General features: G+C 40.0%; 1 protein-coding gene across 4 annotated transcripts in view; it reads left to right on the top strand.

Annotated features, from left to right (window-relative positions):
• The window catches only part of TMEM117 (transmembrane protein 117), a 561,967-nt gene extending 555,806 nt beyond the window's left edge, over positions 1-6,161 (top strand). For all 4 annotated transcript variants that reach the window (XM_061129506.1, XM_061129513.1, XM_061129509.1 and 1 more), the window contains one exon: positions 4,457-6,161. In XM_061129506.1, coding sequence (XP_060985489.1) covers positions 4,457-5,103 — 647 coding nt within the window. In that variant the 3' untranslated portion in view covers positions 5,104-6,161. The remainder of the gene's footprint in view (positions 1-4,456) is intronic.
• Positions 6,162-17,610: the final 11,449 nt, after the last annotated feature.

Genomic DNA, 17,610 nt, shown 5'->3' with positions numbered 1-17,610 from the left:
GCATTTTTCTCAGAGCTACTTCCCAGATTTAGAGTCTTAAACCATCCCTCCAAATGAAACAGCTCTCTACTTTCAGGTTGTGACTATATTTTTTAGTCGACAATCATAATAATCCTTTGAGGTGGTTTGAGGGGTGTCTGAATAACCTGTATGCAGGTCAGGAAGTAAATGTTAAAACCAGACATGGAGCAAGAGATGGGTTTAAAATTGGGACAGGAGTATGTCAAAGCTGTATATTGTCACCCTATTTATTTAACTTCTATGCAGAGTACATCATATGAAATACTGGGCTAGATGAAGCACAGTTTGTAATCAAGACTGCCAGGAGAAGTATCAATAACCTCAGATATGCAGATGACACAACCTTAATGGCAGAAAGTGAAGAGGAACTAAAGAGCCTCTTGATGAAGGTGAAAGAAGAGAGTGAAAAGCTGGCTTAAAACTCAGCATTCAAAAAACTAAGATCATGGTATCCAGTCCCATCACTTCATGGCAAATAGATGGGGAAACAATGAGAGATTTTATTTTCTTGGGCTCCAAAATCACTGCAGATGATGACTGCAGCCATGAAATTAAAAGACACTTGCTCCTTGGAAGAAAAGCTATGACCAACCTAGATAGCTTATTAAAAAGCAGAGACATCACTTTGCCAACAAAGGTCCAGATAGTTGAAGCTATGGTTTTTCTAGTGGTCATGTATGGATGTGAGAGTTGGACCATGAAGAAGGCTGAGCACCGAAGAATTGATGCTTTTGAACTATGGTACTGGAGAAGACTCTTGAGAGTCCCTTGGACAGTAAGGAGATCAAACCAATCAATCCTAAAGGAAACCAACCCTGAATATTCATTGGAAAGACTGATGTTGAAGCTGAAGCTCCAATACTTTGGCCGCCTCATGAGAAGAGTTGATTCATTGGAAAATACACTGATGCTGGAAAAGATTGAGGGCAGGAGGAGAAGGGGATGACAGAGAATGAGATGGTTGGGTGGCATCACTGACTCAATGGACATGAATTTGATGAAACATGGGGAGACAGTGAAGGACAGGAAAGCCTGGCATGCCACAGCACATGGGGTCACAAAGAGTCAGACATGACCGAGTAACTGAACAACACTGGTGTTATTCTCCATTTCACAGCACAAAAATTTGAATGTACATAGTTAACATATAGAAGGGTTTGGGGGAAGAGGACAGAATCATAGAACTGGAAGGCATCTATTTCTGTTAACTCAATTTGAAACTAAAATTGTTGAGATCTGGAGAGGTTAAACACGTTACCCACATTTTACTGAATATTTGATCCCCATCTGCTGGTGTCCAGACTGCAGTTTTTGTACCTATGATTCCCCTGTCACAAATCAGTAAACATGTGTTAGAGCAGAGTAATGGTATCCATGTCAGGCAACACATTCTTAACTGGTGTCTCCTTCCTCATGTCTTAATATATAGACACCAGGTCACTTGAGAAGTGACATAACATGATTTTTTAATGTGAATGTTTAGTGGTCAAGCTGATCCAGCACCATTCAACTTGGGTAGAGAAAATAATTTGAAAGTATGAAAAAAAAACTCTATCTGCAGGGTTCCTTCAGTTTGATCAATGTACATTCACGACCACTTTTATTCCCTGATTTTATTTTATTTTTTCCTTTTACTGTTATTCACTGAGCATCTTCTAGCCACCAGAAAAGCACCCTTCTCTAAGCTCCATGAGCATTCCTCTTTTTCCTTTCTGATTCTGTGGTGCTGCTTATGTTCAATTTCTGACATCATTACCCTAGAAACAGAAACCCCGTATGGGAGACTTCTCTATTCATGAGTTGATAAATGTGATCTAAACAGGGTTTTTCCAACGGGCCTTTGTGAACTCAGATGGTAAAGAATCTACCTGCAATGTAGGAAACCCGGGTTTCCTCACTTAGTCAGGAAGATGTCCCAAGAAGGGAATGGTTACCTCCTCCAGTATTCTTGCCAGGAGAATTCCATGGACAGAGGAGACTGTTGAGCTACAACCCAAAGGGTTGGGAAGAGTCAGACATGACTGAGAAATTAGCACTTTCACTTTTTTCACTTTGTGAGTCGGGAAGTTGATGGCCAGTCATTCAAGTTGAAGGACCTCTTCCCCTCCCCATAGCCTCATAACCCATGTAGTTCCCAAAAGGAGAAGTATGGATCTCCTACAACAGAGAAGGACCCAAAACCCCTCTTCCAACTGCTTCAATCACGAAAGCTACAAACTTAGTGCCTCTGTGGTACTGGATGAGAATCCCTGAACTTTTCATATCACCTATCTCTCATTTTGCTGTGCATTCTTTTCCTATGATATTCTCCATTCTTTCCCTTCTCTCTGTCCCCTCTCTTCCACATTAGCTGATCTTTTTCTGTACATTCTATCTGCAGCATAATAAAAACATATACTAAAAGAAACAACATTTTCCAAACTGTTCCCTGTCCTCCTTTTCTTTCTCGACCACATGAATTGCTACTTCCTTCAAAATCCTTTCTACAGAAGTTAGCACTCAATTTTTATTCCATTTTCTCAACATCTTCAGCTTTATGGTTTGTATCACTCCTTTGGCACCTCTTAGATGTGGCCTCTTATTATTATTACTTATCTGTTGATGTCTCTGTTGTATTTTCTCCCATAAGATGATAAGTTCCTTCTTTGAAGGCAGTGACATATGTCCTCAGGATCTACTAAGGTATCCTCCACAGAGTCTATTATGAATACAATAAATATCTGGCAATGATGCCCGCCTTTGTATTTGGTGGAATTTCTCTGGCTTGAGCTTTCTTGATTTATTTTATGGTTGATTCTGTTTTCATTTTGAAGATACAAGAGGGCAGGACTGGCTTGAGCTTAACAGTACAAGGTGTTATAAGCATCTTTTCATATCTGGAAATGTTTCCAGTGTCTCCACTTAATTTATAGTTTGGGTGTGCCAAATTAATCATTCAGGCAAGAATTTTCATTACAAATATTATAAACCCTGTATGGTTGAATGATTTTAGGACATTTCCCTTCCTGTGGTTTAAATAAATTCTCTTCATAGAGAAGTTGTACCTTTCCATGCAAATGAGGACATTATCATGACTTAGGCAAGGCTTTGATGATAATAATAGTGACAATTACTGAGTTCCTATTATATAGCAAATATTGTGCTTAGTATCTAATAATCTCACGAAATGTTAACCACTCTAATAAGTACTGTTATTTTCTGCTTGTAAAGAAATTGGAGTTTGGAGAATATAAGCAACTAACCCAAGTTAATGTAGCTAGTAGGTTTTGGAATCTAGACATATTTGCACCTAATAGGAGCTTGAAAATGTGTAATGATGATGATAAAATCTTTTCCTAACCTCCTTTCCTTACCCAAGGTCATATTTAAGCTATGTGTTCTATTGAAGTATGTATTACAAAATACGTGTTTACCAGTTTTAGTAAGACGTTTTCCCAAGAGCCTAGCTCTCATGTGAGGCAGTAACTTAATAATGTTCAATATCATTATTTTTAAATACAAAATAATTTTGACATAATATATATAATAATTATAACTAAAGCTTTTAGAATCTGTAAATATATAACATTATTTGCGATAGCAAAACTATGAGGTGTTACTAACACTTCATACTGTAAAATTTGGAACAAATAATAATAAAAATTGTAATGGAATATAGTATCCCTTCAAAGTTTTTCCACATTATCTCCATTTAAAGATGCAAAGATTTCACTAGATAATATGTCTCTAAATAATATCTTATTTATATAGGACTTTTAAATCCTACAAAGAAGTCATAGTGGTTATAGTCTCTCCAAATCATATCATCTAAAGCTTTGGTTATATTTATATGTCTGATGAATGGATTCTGTTCAATGAGAATTTGATGCAATTATTTTTAAAGTCTTGAAATGAATGCTCAAGGATTATTGATCTGAACCACATCAACTAATAATTTAATCAACAGGTCACCAACAAACAGCAATGTGAATTCAATTGATGCACTGTTGTGCTTACACTGCAAAATGATTTATTTCTTTCCCAGACATAATTATAAAACCATAGGAGATATTCAATCATATGTTGGACTTTTCTAAGAATTTTATTAGAACTTGTTTTTAAACCTTAATTGAAATGTTCTAGAGAATAACCTACATGAAACCCAATTAGAGTATAGTGGTGGTGCCTTAAAAGCCAGGAGACTTTGTCTAGTTAGTGTAAATACCATAAATTACTGGCTCTGGAATCAAGAGTTACATTTTCACATGCTTAACATCCATTTAGGAAATTCCCTTTGCCAATTGACTTAATGGCAGCATAGCACTCTCAAAAAATTAACAGGTCTAAAACATTAACAGTTTATGCTATAATACCATTATCTCCATTTTGTAGGAGAAAACCCTATTGCAGTTTTACCAGTCTTTGACTAATACACAGTATTTCTTTTTTAATGCAGGTAAATGGTTTAACTATGGAATTATCTTTCTCGTCTTGATTTTGGATCTTAATATGTGGAAGAATCAGATATTTTATAAGCCTCATGAATATGGACAGTATATTGGTCCAGGACAGAAGATATATACAGTCAAAGACTCAGAGAGTCTAAAGGATTTGAACAGAACCAAGCTATCCTGGGAATGGCGGTCCAACCACACCAACCCTCGGACTAATAAAACCTATGTTGAGGGAGACATGTTCCTCCACAGCAGATTCATAGGGGCAAGCCTCGACGTCAAGTGTCTGGCTTTTGTTCCAAGTTTAATAGCTTTTGTGTGGTTTGGATTCTTCATTTGGTTCTTTGGACGGTTTTTGAAAAATGAGCAAGGCATGGAGAAGCAAGACAAAACTTACACTCGCATGAGAAGAAAATCCCCCTCTGAGCACAGCAAGGACATGGGAATCACAAGGGAAAACACCCAGGCCTCAGTGGAAGACCCGCTGAACGACCCCGCCTTGGTGTGCATCAGATCTGACTTCAACGAGATCGTCTACAAGTCTTCCCACCTCACATCGGAGAACTTGAGCTCGCACTTGAATGAATCAACCAGCACCACTGAGGGTGATGGGGATCCAACGACTTCCAAAAGTACACCGACGAACTAGATCCACTTTTGGGGAAAGCACAAAGAGCAACCTGGAGTGTAACTTTCGAAGTTAGTCTTTCCTTTCGTAAATGTGAGGTTTACATAGCGTTAGGTAAAGAAATACAAATGATGCCACAACGGTGCTCAACATGCTTTTTCTAGGACTCATTGTTTTTTTCTATTTGTATTATTATGATACCTGTGCCTACAGTATATCTAACAGTCCTCTAGAGATTGCTTTTCACAGTTGCACAAGCTATTTACTGACTTTACAGCCTACTAGATTAGCTGGTTACCCGCGTATCCAATGTTCAACCATAGTGGTGCCTTGAGACATTAAACTTTTTAACTGTACCAGAAATGAAGCGTGGAACAGTTCTCTAACCTACGTCACATGGGGTTTTTTTTGTATACAATTATTTTGATCTCCACTTGGTGTCTGAGCAGGAAACAGATATAGCCAAGATGTGGTTCAGAAAGTATGTCTCGCTTTCTTATTCAGCAGTGGAGTTGGTGACTTTGACAGCTGGACTGCAAAGAAGCATAGTGATTACCTTTGAATTTTTATTGGCTTCCTGCCAAATATAAATACAGATGCAGAATTCAGTAATAGGAGAATGATAATTCAGCATGGGTCACTACTTGTGAAATGTGACTTTCTCCAACCAGTAATTGCAATTAGATGATAATATGTAATTATGTTTTCCTAATTACAGATAAATTGCTACCTGATTAAAAATCCTGCCCTTCACCTTTGGGACCAAAGGTTGAGAGGCACAGTTAGGTAAACTCTGAAGTTTATTGGCATTTACACAAAGCCCTAGAAAACCAAGGAACTGAAGTTTTAATCATGTGAGGGTTGTGCAGCCTACCATCTACAATATTTGTACATCTTTCTGTAAATATGGCTCTGGACAGTGAAAATTGAAAAATATATGCCAGCCCTGAGCAAGGGAACACCTCTAAAAAATCATGCCATGGAACTTTGTGAGGTAGAAAAGAAGATGCGCATGAAAAAGTCTGTTTATTGGCTTGTTTTGTGTGTGTGTGTGTGTGTTTGTGTTGTTTTCCTTTTTTTTTTTTAAGAACTAAACATCGCACATTAATAAATCAGAATTATAAATCAGTAATTATGTGGTCTAGTTGTTTGTTTATAATAGAAGGATCAATTGTATCTTAGTTTAACAACAGCCCTTTAAAAAAAAAACAACAACAACAACTCAAAGCCAGGCAAGCTACGAAATGGAACAATCCCAACTTGCTTTTAATTTTGTTCCATAAATTGTGGTTACATGTTTCTTGAGGGGGTTGAGGAGGATTCACTTTTGAGGCAAAATTATTTTCTTGTCACATACCAACATAGTTCTATTTTGTCTTTATGATTTTTTAAACCTCTTTTGTTTTGATCTATCTGCTTTTAAGCTTGCTTCATGTTGAAATTAGCATGCATAATAGAACTATGCATTTATCTGTCACTTGAGAGTCAGCTTTAATAAACATCTTTCTACCATTGTTTGCTCAGCAATTGGAACCATGCCCCTGCTGTTTCTTTTACCTTTAATAGCATGCATGGGGTACTTAGGAACATAAATATCTCTGACACTAAAATTGCAGAGATCAAGCTCACTATGGTAACCCATTGACCCTTCTGTGCAAAGGAACTTATCACATTATCCCTGATATGTAGGAACATTGGCCATTACCAAATCTCCATAGCATGGAGCATTCAACTTTTGGCTCTGGGACAAGTTGATAATGCCACTTAAGACTATATTTTTATTTTTTCTGAAAGTCATTGTCTTGTAGAATGAGGTAGAAATTGATTTAGAAAGCAGGTGTTATTATCTGTATGTAGTCCTTATTAAAACATTATTTGAGGATATTTACATGGCTCTTAAGGAAGAAGTACTTCATGAAGGAATCTTGTCAGCAGAGATAAGATAAAAAACAAACCAATCCATCAACCTTAGAGCACTATGCTTAAGTGATTTAGGGGGTTGACTGGAGAAACTGGATATCAGCTGATATGAAAATTTGTCTTTAAAGTTTCCATGAATTTTAGTATCAAATGGAATAATTTCCAAGGATGACATGTTAAAATAGTCAAACAAGATTCAAGCCTTCAAAGGCTTCCAGTATTCAGTTGTATAGACCACTCTTGACCTTTTCATCTGCTCTTGGGTCTCCCTCCTTTTGCTACTTCTTTTGTTGTATTGTACATTCCATTTGCACCTACTCCGACTAAAGATTAGGAAATGAAATAAAATCAAAGTCAAAATCACACCCATCCATGCTTAGTCTCAGATCTGGACTTGTATGTCACTGGGTTATGACTCCACAGACCTTTATGGATACCAAAACTTTTGGACTATCAAGGACACTTTAAAAATGTGTAGTAAATTCAGAAAATGGAGAGTTAAAAGAAGAGGATTAAAAATTACTAACCACAGTTCTAAAGAAAGCATAACAAATGTGATGATTTAATTGCTGTGATGCTTAAGGACTATAAACAATTATATTTCTACTGTTCAGTAATTATAGTATTTTCTTCTGTGCAGTGTAGAAATTGTACTAATTTGACATGATTTTAGTATCCTATATCACAGAGTACTTCATTAGCAGTTTAAACTGAAAATTAAATAAACACTTAGATTTATTCCTTATAATATATTCCTAGACATAAATCTTATCATCACATGCCCATTTAAATTATATAACCACAGTCAGTTATCTCATCTCCCCGTGGTGGCTCCTTATTGTGTTCACTTATCTTCTTGCACATCTAAGATCATCAGTGAATCCTGAATATTAAGAATTATTTCTTCTTCATATATTCTAAGAGTCCTCAGACACAAAATCCCCTGTCACCTTTATAGCATCAGACTTCACAAGTAGTGTCCAGTAGCACTACCGGCTAATAAGACAACAGAAAGTTGTTCAACACAGACACTCATATCTGAAAGTAAGAGTTGGTAGCACTGTCATATCTCATGACTGGGCTCTATGAGCAATTCTGTTATACTCTTTGGCTGTCTTCTGAGTCCCATGCATTCATGCTAAGTCACTTCAGTCATGTCTGACTCTTTGCAACCCTATTGACTATAGCCCATCAGGCTCCTCTGTCCAGGCAAGAACACTGGAGTGGGTTTCCATGTCCTCCTCCAGGGGATCCTGCCAACCCAAGGACTGAACCCACATCTCCTGTGGTATCCTGCTTTGCAAGCGAGTTGTTTACTGTTGAGCACCTGGGGAAAATAGTTTATGATGCCAACTGTATTACCTGACAGCCAAAATCTCAGCACCCTACCATTTCTTACCACTTACTTGTCCTCACTGCAAACTGACACTTCACTCTTGGGTTATCATTATTGTTCAGTCACTAAGTTGTTTCCGACTCTCTGCTACCCCATGGACTGTAGCCTGCCAGTCTCCTCTGTCCATGGGATTTCCCAGTCAAGAATACTGGTGTGGGTAGCTATTTCCTTCTCCAGGGGAAGCATCCCGACCCAGAGATCAAACCCACGTCTCCTGCACTGGCAGGCAGATTCTTTACCTCTGAGCCACCAGGGAAGTCCTCATTCACGGATGCTACTGCTGCTGCTGAGTCGCTTCAGTCGTGTCCAACTCTGTGTGACCCCATAGACAGCAGCCCACCAGGCTCCCCCGTCCCTGGGATTCTCCAGGCAAGAACACTGGAGTGGGTTGCCATTTCCTTCTCCAATGCATGAAAGTGAAAAGTGAAAGTGAAGCCACTCAGTCATGTCCGACTCTTCGCAACCCCATGGACTGCAGGCTACCAGGCTCCTCTTTCCATGGGATTTTCCAGGCAAGAGTACTGGAGTGGGGTGCCATTGCCTTCTCCCATTCTTGGGTATGCAACCCCAATCTGGTATTGTGTTTTTATTGACTTTTCTCTCTCAGATGGAGCTGTGACTTCCTAATCTATCTGGCCTGATTTCCCCCAGGTTTGTTCCGCAGAACCAAACTCTATAATCTATTAACCACTTCTGCCCTTAGGAAGGAGAGAGCAATTGAATTAGTTTTGCAACAGATAAACTGGCACTTTTCTTCTTTATCCCTATTTTTATTTTTAAACATGTTTGTGTACATGCAGTTATGATTAACGAGAACAAACATAGATAAGAGACCCAAGGTCAGGCATGTTTGTCTTGCTACCGTTCAGGCTGGACCAGGCTGTACTGTAACTGAACAATTAGAGAAGTTGAGATGTAGCATTTGTGGCTTACAAGTCGCTCTTGTTGAAGATAATTGGAAAATGACATGGATATTTATAACTGAAAGAGAAGGTTAGGCAGATGGTAGAGCATGGATGGAAACGCAGCAAGGAAGTCTTGGAAGCGAAAAATGGCAGTTTTAGTGCAAATGGGCCTTGAAACTTCAGGGAATGGAGGGAGGCTGTTGTCAAAGGAACTTCAACATGAAGTTATCATGAGGGCAGTACTGCTGCCTATTAGGCAGGAGACTCAGAAAGATGTTGAATACAACTGAGGGGGTGACGCAAAAGGTTGGATGGTTTCCTAAGCATCCTTACACTCAAATGATGCCACATCTGCCCCACGGAGTGTGGTGAGACCCAAAAGTGGGGGTATGGGACCTTGGAAACAAACTACAGACACAGGTGTTGGTGGAGGGGGCAACACGAGAAGAGAAGGACAAAATCAACACGTAGCAGTTGAAAGGCTGCAGCTTCCTTGATGAGAGAGAGAACAGACATGAGGGCGAAGTCTGTAGTGTATTATTAGCATATAAAAGCTGGCATCTTGTGAACAAAAATATCTTGCAGATCCTTTGGGATAGACATTCTGAAAATTTTTAGTGAGAAACACTAAAAATTTAGTGAGAAACACTAAAAAAAAGTTAGTATTATTACTATTTTAACACATGTAAAATACCACTGATTTTGAGTGTTAAGTATCAGTTACTTTACTTCAGAGACTATGAAACACATCTAATATATTTCATAGGCTTATTTCTAAGCTCTGTCCTCTAACATAATTTTTCATACGGTTTCAAGTTTTTTAACACCACATAGTTTTACTACTAGGTTTTTTAAGGGCTTAACCTGCATGATTGAGAAAGACCACTATAATTTACAATTCAGAACTACAGTAATAAAACAAATTTATAGATGTTCCTCATCTTAAATATTTTGTTCTATCTAGAGCTTTGTTCATTCTTCATATCAATATTATACCATTTTGATTATTTTCTATGTGCAAACAAATTACCCCATTTAATCTTCCCATTAACCATTAAGAGTAAGTATGGACTCCATAGACTGTAGCCCTCCAGGCTCCTCTGTCCATGGGATTCTCCAAGCAAGAATACTGTAGTGGGTTACCGTCTCCTGACCCAGGGATTGAACCTGCATCTCATGCATTGGCAGGCGGATTCTTTACCACTGAACCACCTGGGAAGCCCTAATTTAATCTCATAGATGATGAAATAGGTTCAGAGAGGTTTATTAACTGGCCCAAGATAATAAAGCTAGCAAATACAGAGTTAAGATTTGAACCCAAATTTGCCTGAATCCAATGCCCCATGATTTTCCGTTACAATCCTTCATAAAGATACATCTAAACTAGAGTATCTTTCAAACAGGATCTGTGGTGAGGATGACCTGAGAGGCAGTTGTAACACCATAAGATGCATGCTTTCTAGCAATTCTTATCGCTCAAGAACCTAAATTAAATAATTTCAAACAGCTGTCTGGAAGCAATTTGCAAGTTAAATCATATGATTGAAACAGGTAAGTTTGAATTAAATGGCATTCATTGCCAGGTGTTCTGATTTAAGCTACATTTATAGAACCACAACACAGATTTGTCCTAATACAATCTCCAACATTGGAACTGGTTTCTTGCATGATTTCACTTTCCTGGTGGGAAAGGAAAGAATGGACCTCTGCATATTTTAAATGAACCCTCAGGCAGATGCCAGAGTAATAATACGTAGTTATGTTAGTTAAACTATATAAAATGCTTAATGATTGGCCAGTTTTAGAAAGCATAATTTGAACATGGACTCTGGAAACAACCATATTTTGAAGTAATCATCCATAATTTATCATTTAAAGTCTTTACCAAGGTGAGCAAGCTGTATTGTAATAAACAACCACTGATCTTGAAAATATGACCCTTGAACACTATGAACTTTAGTTTCTCATCCATAAAATGGGAATAGCTCACAGAGATTTTGAAAAGAATAAGCTTACACTGCATGTGAACACATCCTGTGAACAGCAACAAGCCGTGCAGGTGGGAGGTAATGTCCCAGACCTGAGGTTCAGTTCCCTCCAGGGCTCATCTTTCAAGGGAGCTCGGGGGCTCCGCCTTCACCAGCAGCTCCAGACAGCATTGAACATGGTTAGCCTGTTTGTTCCCAGTTTTCTGTCTCTCTGTAGTGGTTTTGAACTCTGCAAACTGCAATGTAATCCCTTTTCACTTTTAACAGAAGTTCAGATTTCTTAGTTTGGAGCAAGTGGCTAAATTGTCTGAAATCAATGACCATAATCCCTTGGAGCTGCTGAGCCAAACTTATTCCTCAAGGTTTCCTCTGCTCTAGAGTTCTTCAATTATTTCCTTCCTTTTATGATTGCTTTACTAGCTTCTCCTATCGGGACTTTCTCATCGTGCCAGTAATCCACCACCTTTCATAAATCCTGAAGTGAAAGGGCTGTGTCCTCACATTTAAACAAGAGCCAAGACACACACCTGAGCCCCTGCCCTTCGGCATCTTCTGACTGTATTAGGATGCAGCCGAGGTAGCCATTTCTGAATCGGGGTGTTGCTCCAGCCTTGCCTATCAGAAAAAGCCCAATTGCATATCCCATGGCATTAAGGTGATGCTTCAGCCAAGCCGTGATGCTTCAAAGAATGATATTTAAAAACAGGATTGTGGTTTTCCATTCGGCTTAGAGACATTTGCCTTGAATACATTATTTTATCTGGATAGTACAGTTGACCTCAATCTAACCAACATGAGAAAAGATTTGTACTTAAAAATCACCCTTGAATGAAACAAAATGTGTTAAGATGGGAGAAGGAGCAATGGCCAAATCGAGAAAGACAACTCTAACAATTACTATTCAGATTTTTTTTTTTTTTTTAATTTTTATTATTATTTTTTTTCCAGTGGGTTTTGTCATACATTGCTATGAATCAGCCATGGATTTACATGTATTCCCAATCCCGATTTGACAATGATGAAATTACTATAAAACTATCTTTGAACAAATTATAATGTTCCTGAATTTTATGAGCAATATTTAGAGTTTCAAATATGCCAGAAAGCCGGCAGATTCTGCCATTTACATATCCAAATGGTCTCCAGTGGGAATAGACTGCATTTCCTTTGTGTCTCATAGGTCTTCTCTCCTACTGTCTGTCATTGTCATTGACAGCCACACAGAGATCTCATCGTCTCTCCCCAGGATGGCTGCACTGTTCTTCCCAGTGCTCGCCTTTATCCAGTGTAATCCATTTTCCACACATTAATGAAACAATCTTTCTAAATCTGGTCATATCACTTTACCTTTTCAGTGACCACTTATTGCTCAGTAGTAGTTTTTAATATTATTGTGCACAAATGCAAATTCCCCATGCCTACACATAATAGGATTTCATTTCTTGTTCGTGTTGCAACAGAATCAGGTGTCCACTGGGTGGCCTTCCATTCAGCCATTTGGGGATCCAGACATATTCGAACAATGGTTCCTTGACTCTAGAGTTTTCTGTGTCTTTAAAATGATGTCTGGTGGAAAAAGAGAGAATGTGCGGAAAATCTCACAGTAAGTTTTAAGAACAGACCTAGAAGTGCCCCACCTCACTTTCAGCATGTGTGTGTGCCCAGCCACTCTGTTGTGTCCAACTCTTTGTGACCCTGTAGACTATAACCCACCAGGCTCCTCCATCCATGGGATTTCCCAGCCAACAGTACTGCAGGGGGTTGCCATTTCCTCCTCCAGGGCATCTTGCTGACTTAGGAATTGAAGCCACATCTTCTGCCCACATCTCCTGCATTGGCAGGTGAATTCTTTACCACTTGAGTCACCTGGAAGCCCATGCCATTGGACTAAATTCTGTTTCAGGGTCTGCCTAACTACAAGGGATTCTAGGAAACACCTTTCGCTCCCTGCTTACAAAGGACAGGGGCAGTTTGTGTAATTTCTAGTTGAAGAAGCATTTACAAAATGTAAACCCAGTCGTGTCTCACATCTAGGAGTTCAAACTCAGTGGCTTTAGGATAGAACTGCCACTGAGCTGAGTTTTAAAAGCTCCAAAAGGGATTGTCTCACAAACATCAATTCAGGGATCATTGCTAAAGTGCAGAATTCTCTCTGGCACTAAAGACTGTCTCTGACTTCCATGCCCACAGGGTTCTGATCATCCATCCATGTTTAACTACTTACTACTCCCCTAGTGAGCCGCCAGATCACTCAACCCTGCTATTGCCAGTGTCTCCTTTTCCACCATGAGCCCTAGGATTAACTCAAGTATCATCTCTTTAAGGCTTTCTTCACCTTCCAAACTGAAAATGACTCCCCATACATGGCCAACTTTCATCTATCAAAGCGTCTTTAACATTCTCTTCCTTTATAGGTTTGCACGTCTGAATCTCCTATTCAATTATAAAGTCCTTGATCTTGCATATAGCAATGACTTGAGGAAAAATTTGGCTGAATGACTATATAGTGAAGCAGTGTACTTGTACTTGGAAATGTCTCATTTGAGTAGCATAATATTCTCAAATTCTCTGACCCCCTTGATGATAAATGTTGTAGGGGAATGAACTCAGCCAAACAATTTCTTTAAGTTAGGTGGGAAACAGGATACATTTTTGCATTTGAACTGGGGAGTGAGAGGTATACTCTCTACAGAAACAGAACTAATAGAACATATAGAAGACGTACAGCTATGTGCATATAGATATGAAGATTTATTATGAGGAATTACCTCAAAAGATAGTGGAGGTAAAGAAAGCCCACAGCTGCTCTCTGCAAGCTGAAGACCCAGGAAAGTGGTGATATAATTCAGAGCTCTAAGGCCTGAGAACCAGTGAAACAGATGCCACAAATCTCAGTACGAGGGCAGGAGAAGATGAAATGAGACGTTCAATCTCAATCAGCAAAGTAGGAAAGGAGAAGTGGACTGCTTCTTCCTCTGACTTTCCATTCTCTTCAAGCCCTAAGTGGATTGCATGGTAGCAAACTCTGGGCAACCATGGCCCTGGGTTTCCCTGTTGGCTCAGTGGTAAAGAATCCACCTGCCAATTCAGGAGACACAGGTTTGACCCGTGGGGTGGAAAGTTCCCTGAGAGAGGGAAGTGGTAACCCACTCCAGGGTCTTGTCTGGGAAATCCCAGAGGAGCCTAGTGGGCTACAGAGGAGCCTGGTGGGCTACTGTCCATGGGGTCATAAAAGAGATTAAACTTAGTGACTGAACAATAGCAACAATGCATGGCCCCTCAAGTTGACACATAAAGTTAACCAAAGTCTCATTGAAATGGAGTGTCACAATTGAGCCAGAAAATGTGTACAAACTCTTCCTTGGGTAAAGGAGGCTCAAGACAGGTGCTGAGAACCAAACCAGGACAAAGCAGAAGAGGCAATTAACACAAAGAGCAGCCAGTCAGAGTGGCAACTATATCCTCACCTGAATAGTCAGTTGCTTCTGCTACAGATTATCATGGGTGGGTTTACTGTGACTGATTGCATAGGCAGTGACATGATGACTGACCTTGTCTTCTGAGATGCTGGTTTTAGAAGAAAGGAAATACACCTAACTCATTCTACATAGGATTGTGAGCAGTTCACAGCTCTCTGCAGACCCAAAGCACTCGATGTCCACGGGAAGGATACCACAGAGTGAAGAGAGATGATGAAACTGATTTGCAAGATTTTACATGTTGTTCTCTGGAAGCCAAAATTAGAAAACAAACATGAAGCAGGAGCTCTAGGACTCAAATGAACAGTGATTATAGCGGTACTCTTATAACTTGTGTCTCAGAATTCCTTAGAAGACATTCACATATTGAAAACATCAATTATTCTTCCCATTTGAGATATGTAGTTCTCATAATCAATTGCTTTGAGTCAATGTTTAGAATTATTCATGAAAGAGTTATATTTTAGTGGCATTTGATGAGAACCAGCAGGGGCATCCATTAATTTGATTAGTTTTGTAGGGGCTAGAAGAAAAAACTGGCACACAGCCCTAACTGAATCAACTGTGCGGGGTCTAAGTGTAAGTATCTCAGCCAGCCTCACCAGCCTGAGATCCAGCGGAATGACGACTGTGTGGGGAGAAAATCATCAGGGAGGAGATGTCTCATGTCTTCTCATTCTGCTGCTTCGGCATTTTATCATCAGTCACCTGTTAGTGAAAACAGTGACAGATTTTATTTTCTTGGGCTTCAAAATCACTGTGGATGGTGACTGCAGCCATGAAATTAAAAGATGCTTGTACCTGGAAAGAAAAGCTATGGCAAACCTAGACAGAGTATTAAAAAGCAGATATGTCACGGACAGAGGTCCACATAGTCAAAGCTATGGTTTTTCCAGTAGTCATGTATGATTTTGAGAGTTGGACCATAAAGAAGGCAGAGCACTGGAGAAGTGATGCTTTCAAACTGTGGTGCTGGAGAAGACTCTTGAGAGTCCCTTGGACAGCAAGGAGACCAAACTAGTCAATCCTAAAGGAAATCAACCCTGCATATTCATTGGAAGGATTGATGTTGAAGCTGAAGCTCCAGTACTTTGACCACCTGATGTGAAAAGCCAACTCATTGGAAAAGACCCTGTTGCTGGGAAAGATTAAGAGCAGGAGGAGAAAGGGGCGACAGAGGATGAGATGTTTGGATGGCATCACTGACTCGATGGACATGAGTTTGGGTAAACTCCGGGAGTTGGTGATGGACAGGGAGGCCTGGTGTGCTGCAGCCCATGGGTCACAAAGAGTCAGACATAACTTAGCAACTGAACAACAACCTCATAATTCCAGGCTGTGAATGTATGCTGTATCATGCTCCAACCCACCATCACCCCACTTCCTGTTGTCTTTTCTAAAGGACAGAGTAGAGAAGTCTTTTTCTGAAACCCAAGGGCTCAAGTATGTGTCAGAGCCCAAACCTGAAAAGCAAGGAAATGAATTGACATTGAGGAAATTGAGAGTCAGAACTGAGGGTTTCATTTCCCTTTGCAGTTCATCCATTTGAAAGGGCCAAGGAATGATCTTTCAGGAAGGCAGAAAATGCTTTGTATCCAAGGGATCTAAGGTGAGGAGTGGCAGTGGAATCTGCTAAAGTTGGTACAGCACTGTCATGGTTCCAGAGCAATCTGTCCAGCTCGAAGCAGGAAGCTTCCCTGGGGGAGGCCCAAGCAGGGTTACAAGGATGGCTCAGGGCTTGGAGACTGGCCGGTTTGTGTTTGCTGGGGCAGTCGGCCTCCATGCAGTGGTGTGGGATTTAAGGAAGGTTACCAGTAGAGCTGGCCAGCAGGTGACAGACCAGGCTGTGTTCTGTCCCTGCCAACTGGACACACAAATACAAAGGGAAAAATTTCTTAATGCTCACCCTACCCCAAACAGGAGCTGGCTTATGAGAACACATCACACTGCTGAGGATGGCTCTCCTGGGATGCTGATAAATTTGGATAGGGGTCACTCAACTGAACAAGACTGAATCCACAGATGTGTCTGGGTTAGTTGTTTAGTTGCTAAATTTTGTCAGACTCTTTGCGACCCCATGGACTACAACACGCTAGGCTTCCCTGTCCACTATCTCCCATAGTTTGCTCAAACTCATGTCCATTGAGTCAGTGATGCCATCCAACAATCTCACCCTCTGTTGTCCTCTTCTCCTCCTGCCTTCAATCATTCCCAGCATCATGGTCTTTTCAAATGAGTCAGTTCTTTGCATCAGGTGGCCAACGTATCAGAGTTTCAGCTTCAGGATCAGTCCTTCCAATGAGTATTCAGGACTGATTTCCTTTAATGGCTGGTTGTATAATGGGCCATTATTTTATATAGAGTGAAGTAAGCCAGAAAGATAAACACCAATACAGTATACTAACACATATATATGGAATTTAAAAAGATGGTAACGGTAACCCTATATGCAAAACAGAAAAAGAGACACAGATGTACAGGACAGACTCTTGGACTCTGTGGGAGAAGGCGAGGGTGGGATGTTCTGAGAGAATAGCATTGAAAGAAGTATACTATCAAGGGTGAAACAGATCACCAGCCCAGGTTGGATGCATGAGACAAGTGCTCAGGACTGGTGCACTGGGAAGACCCAGAGGGATGGGATGGGGAGGGAAGCGGGAGTGGGGATCGGGATGGAGAACACATGTAAATCCATGGCTGATTCATGTCAATGTATGGCAAAAACCACTACAATATTGTAAAGTAATTAGCCTCCAACTAATAAAAATAAATGGAAAAAAAAAAAAAAGATTGACTGGATGGATCTCCTTGCAGCCCAAGGGACTCTTAAGAGTCTTCTC

The sequence above is a fragment of the Dama dama genome, chromosome 3 (assembly GCF_033118175.1).
Source record: "Dama dama isolate Ldn47 chromosome 3, ASM3311817v1, whole genome shotgun sequence".
Classification (NCBI taxonomy): domain Eukaryota; kingdom Metazoa; phylum Chordata; class Mammalia; order Artiodactyla; family Cervidae; genus Dama; species Dama dama.
This window is presented reverse-complemented; position numbering and strand designations above follow the sequence as displayed.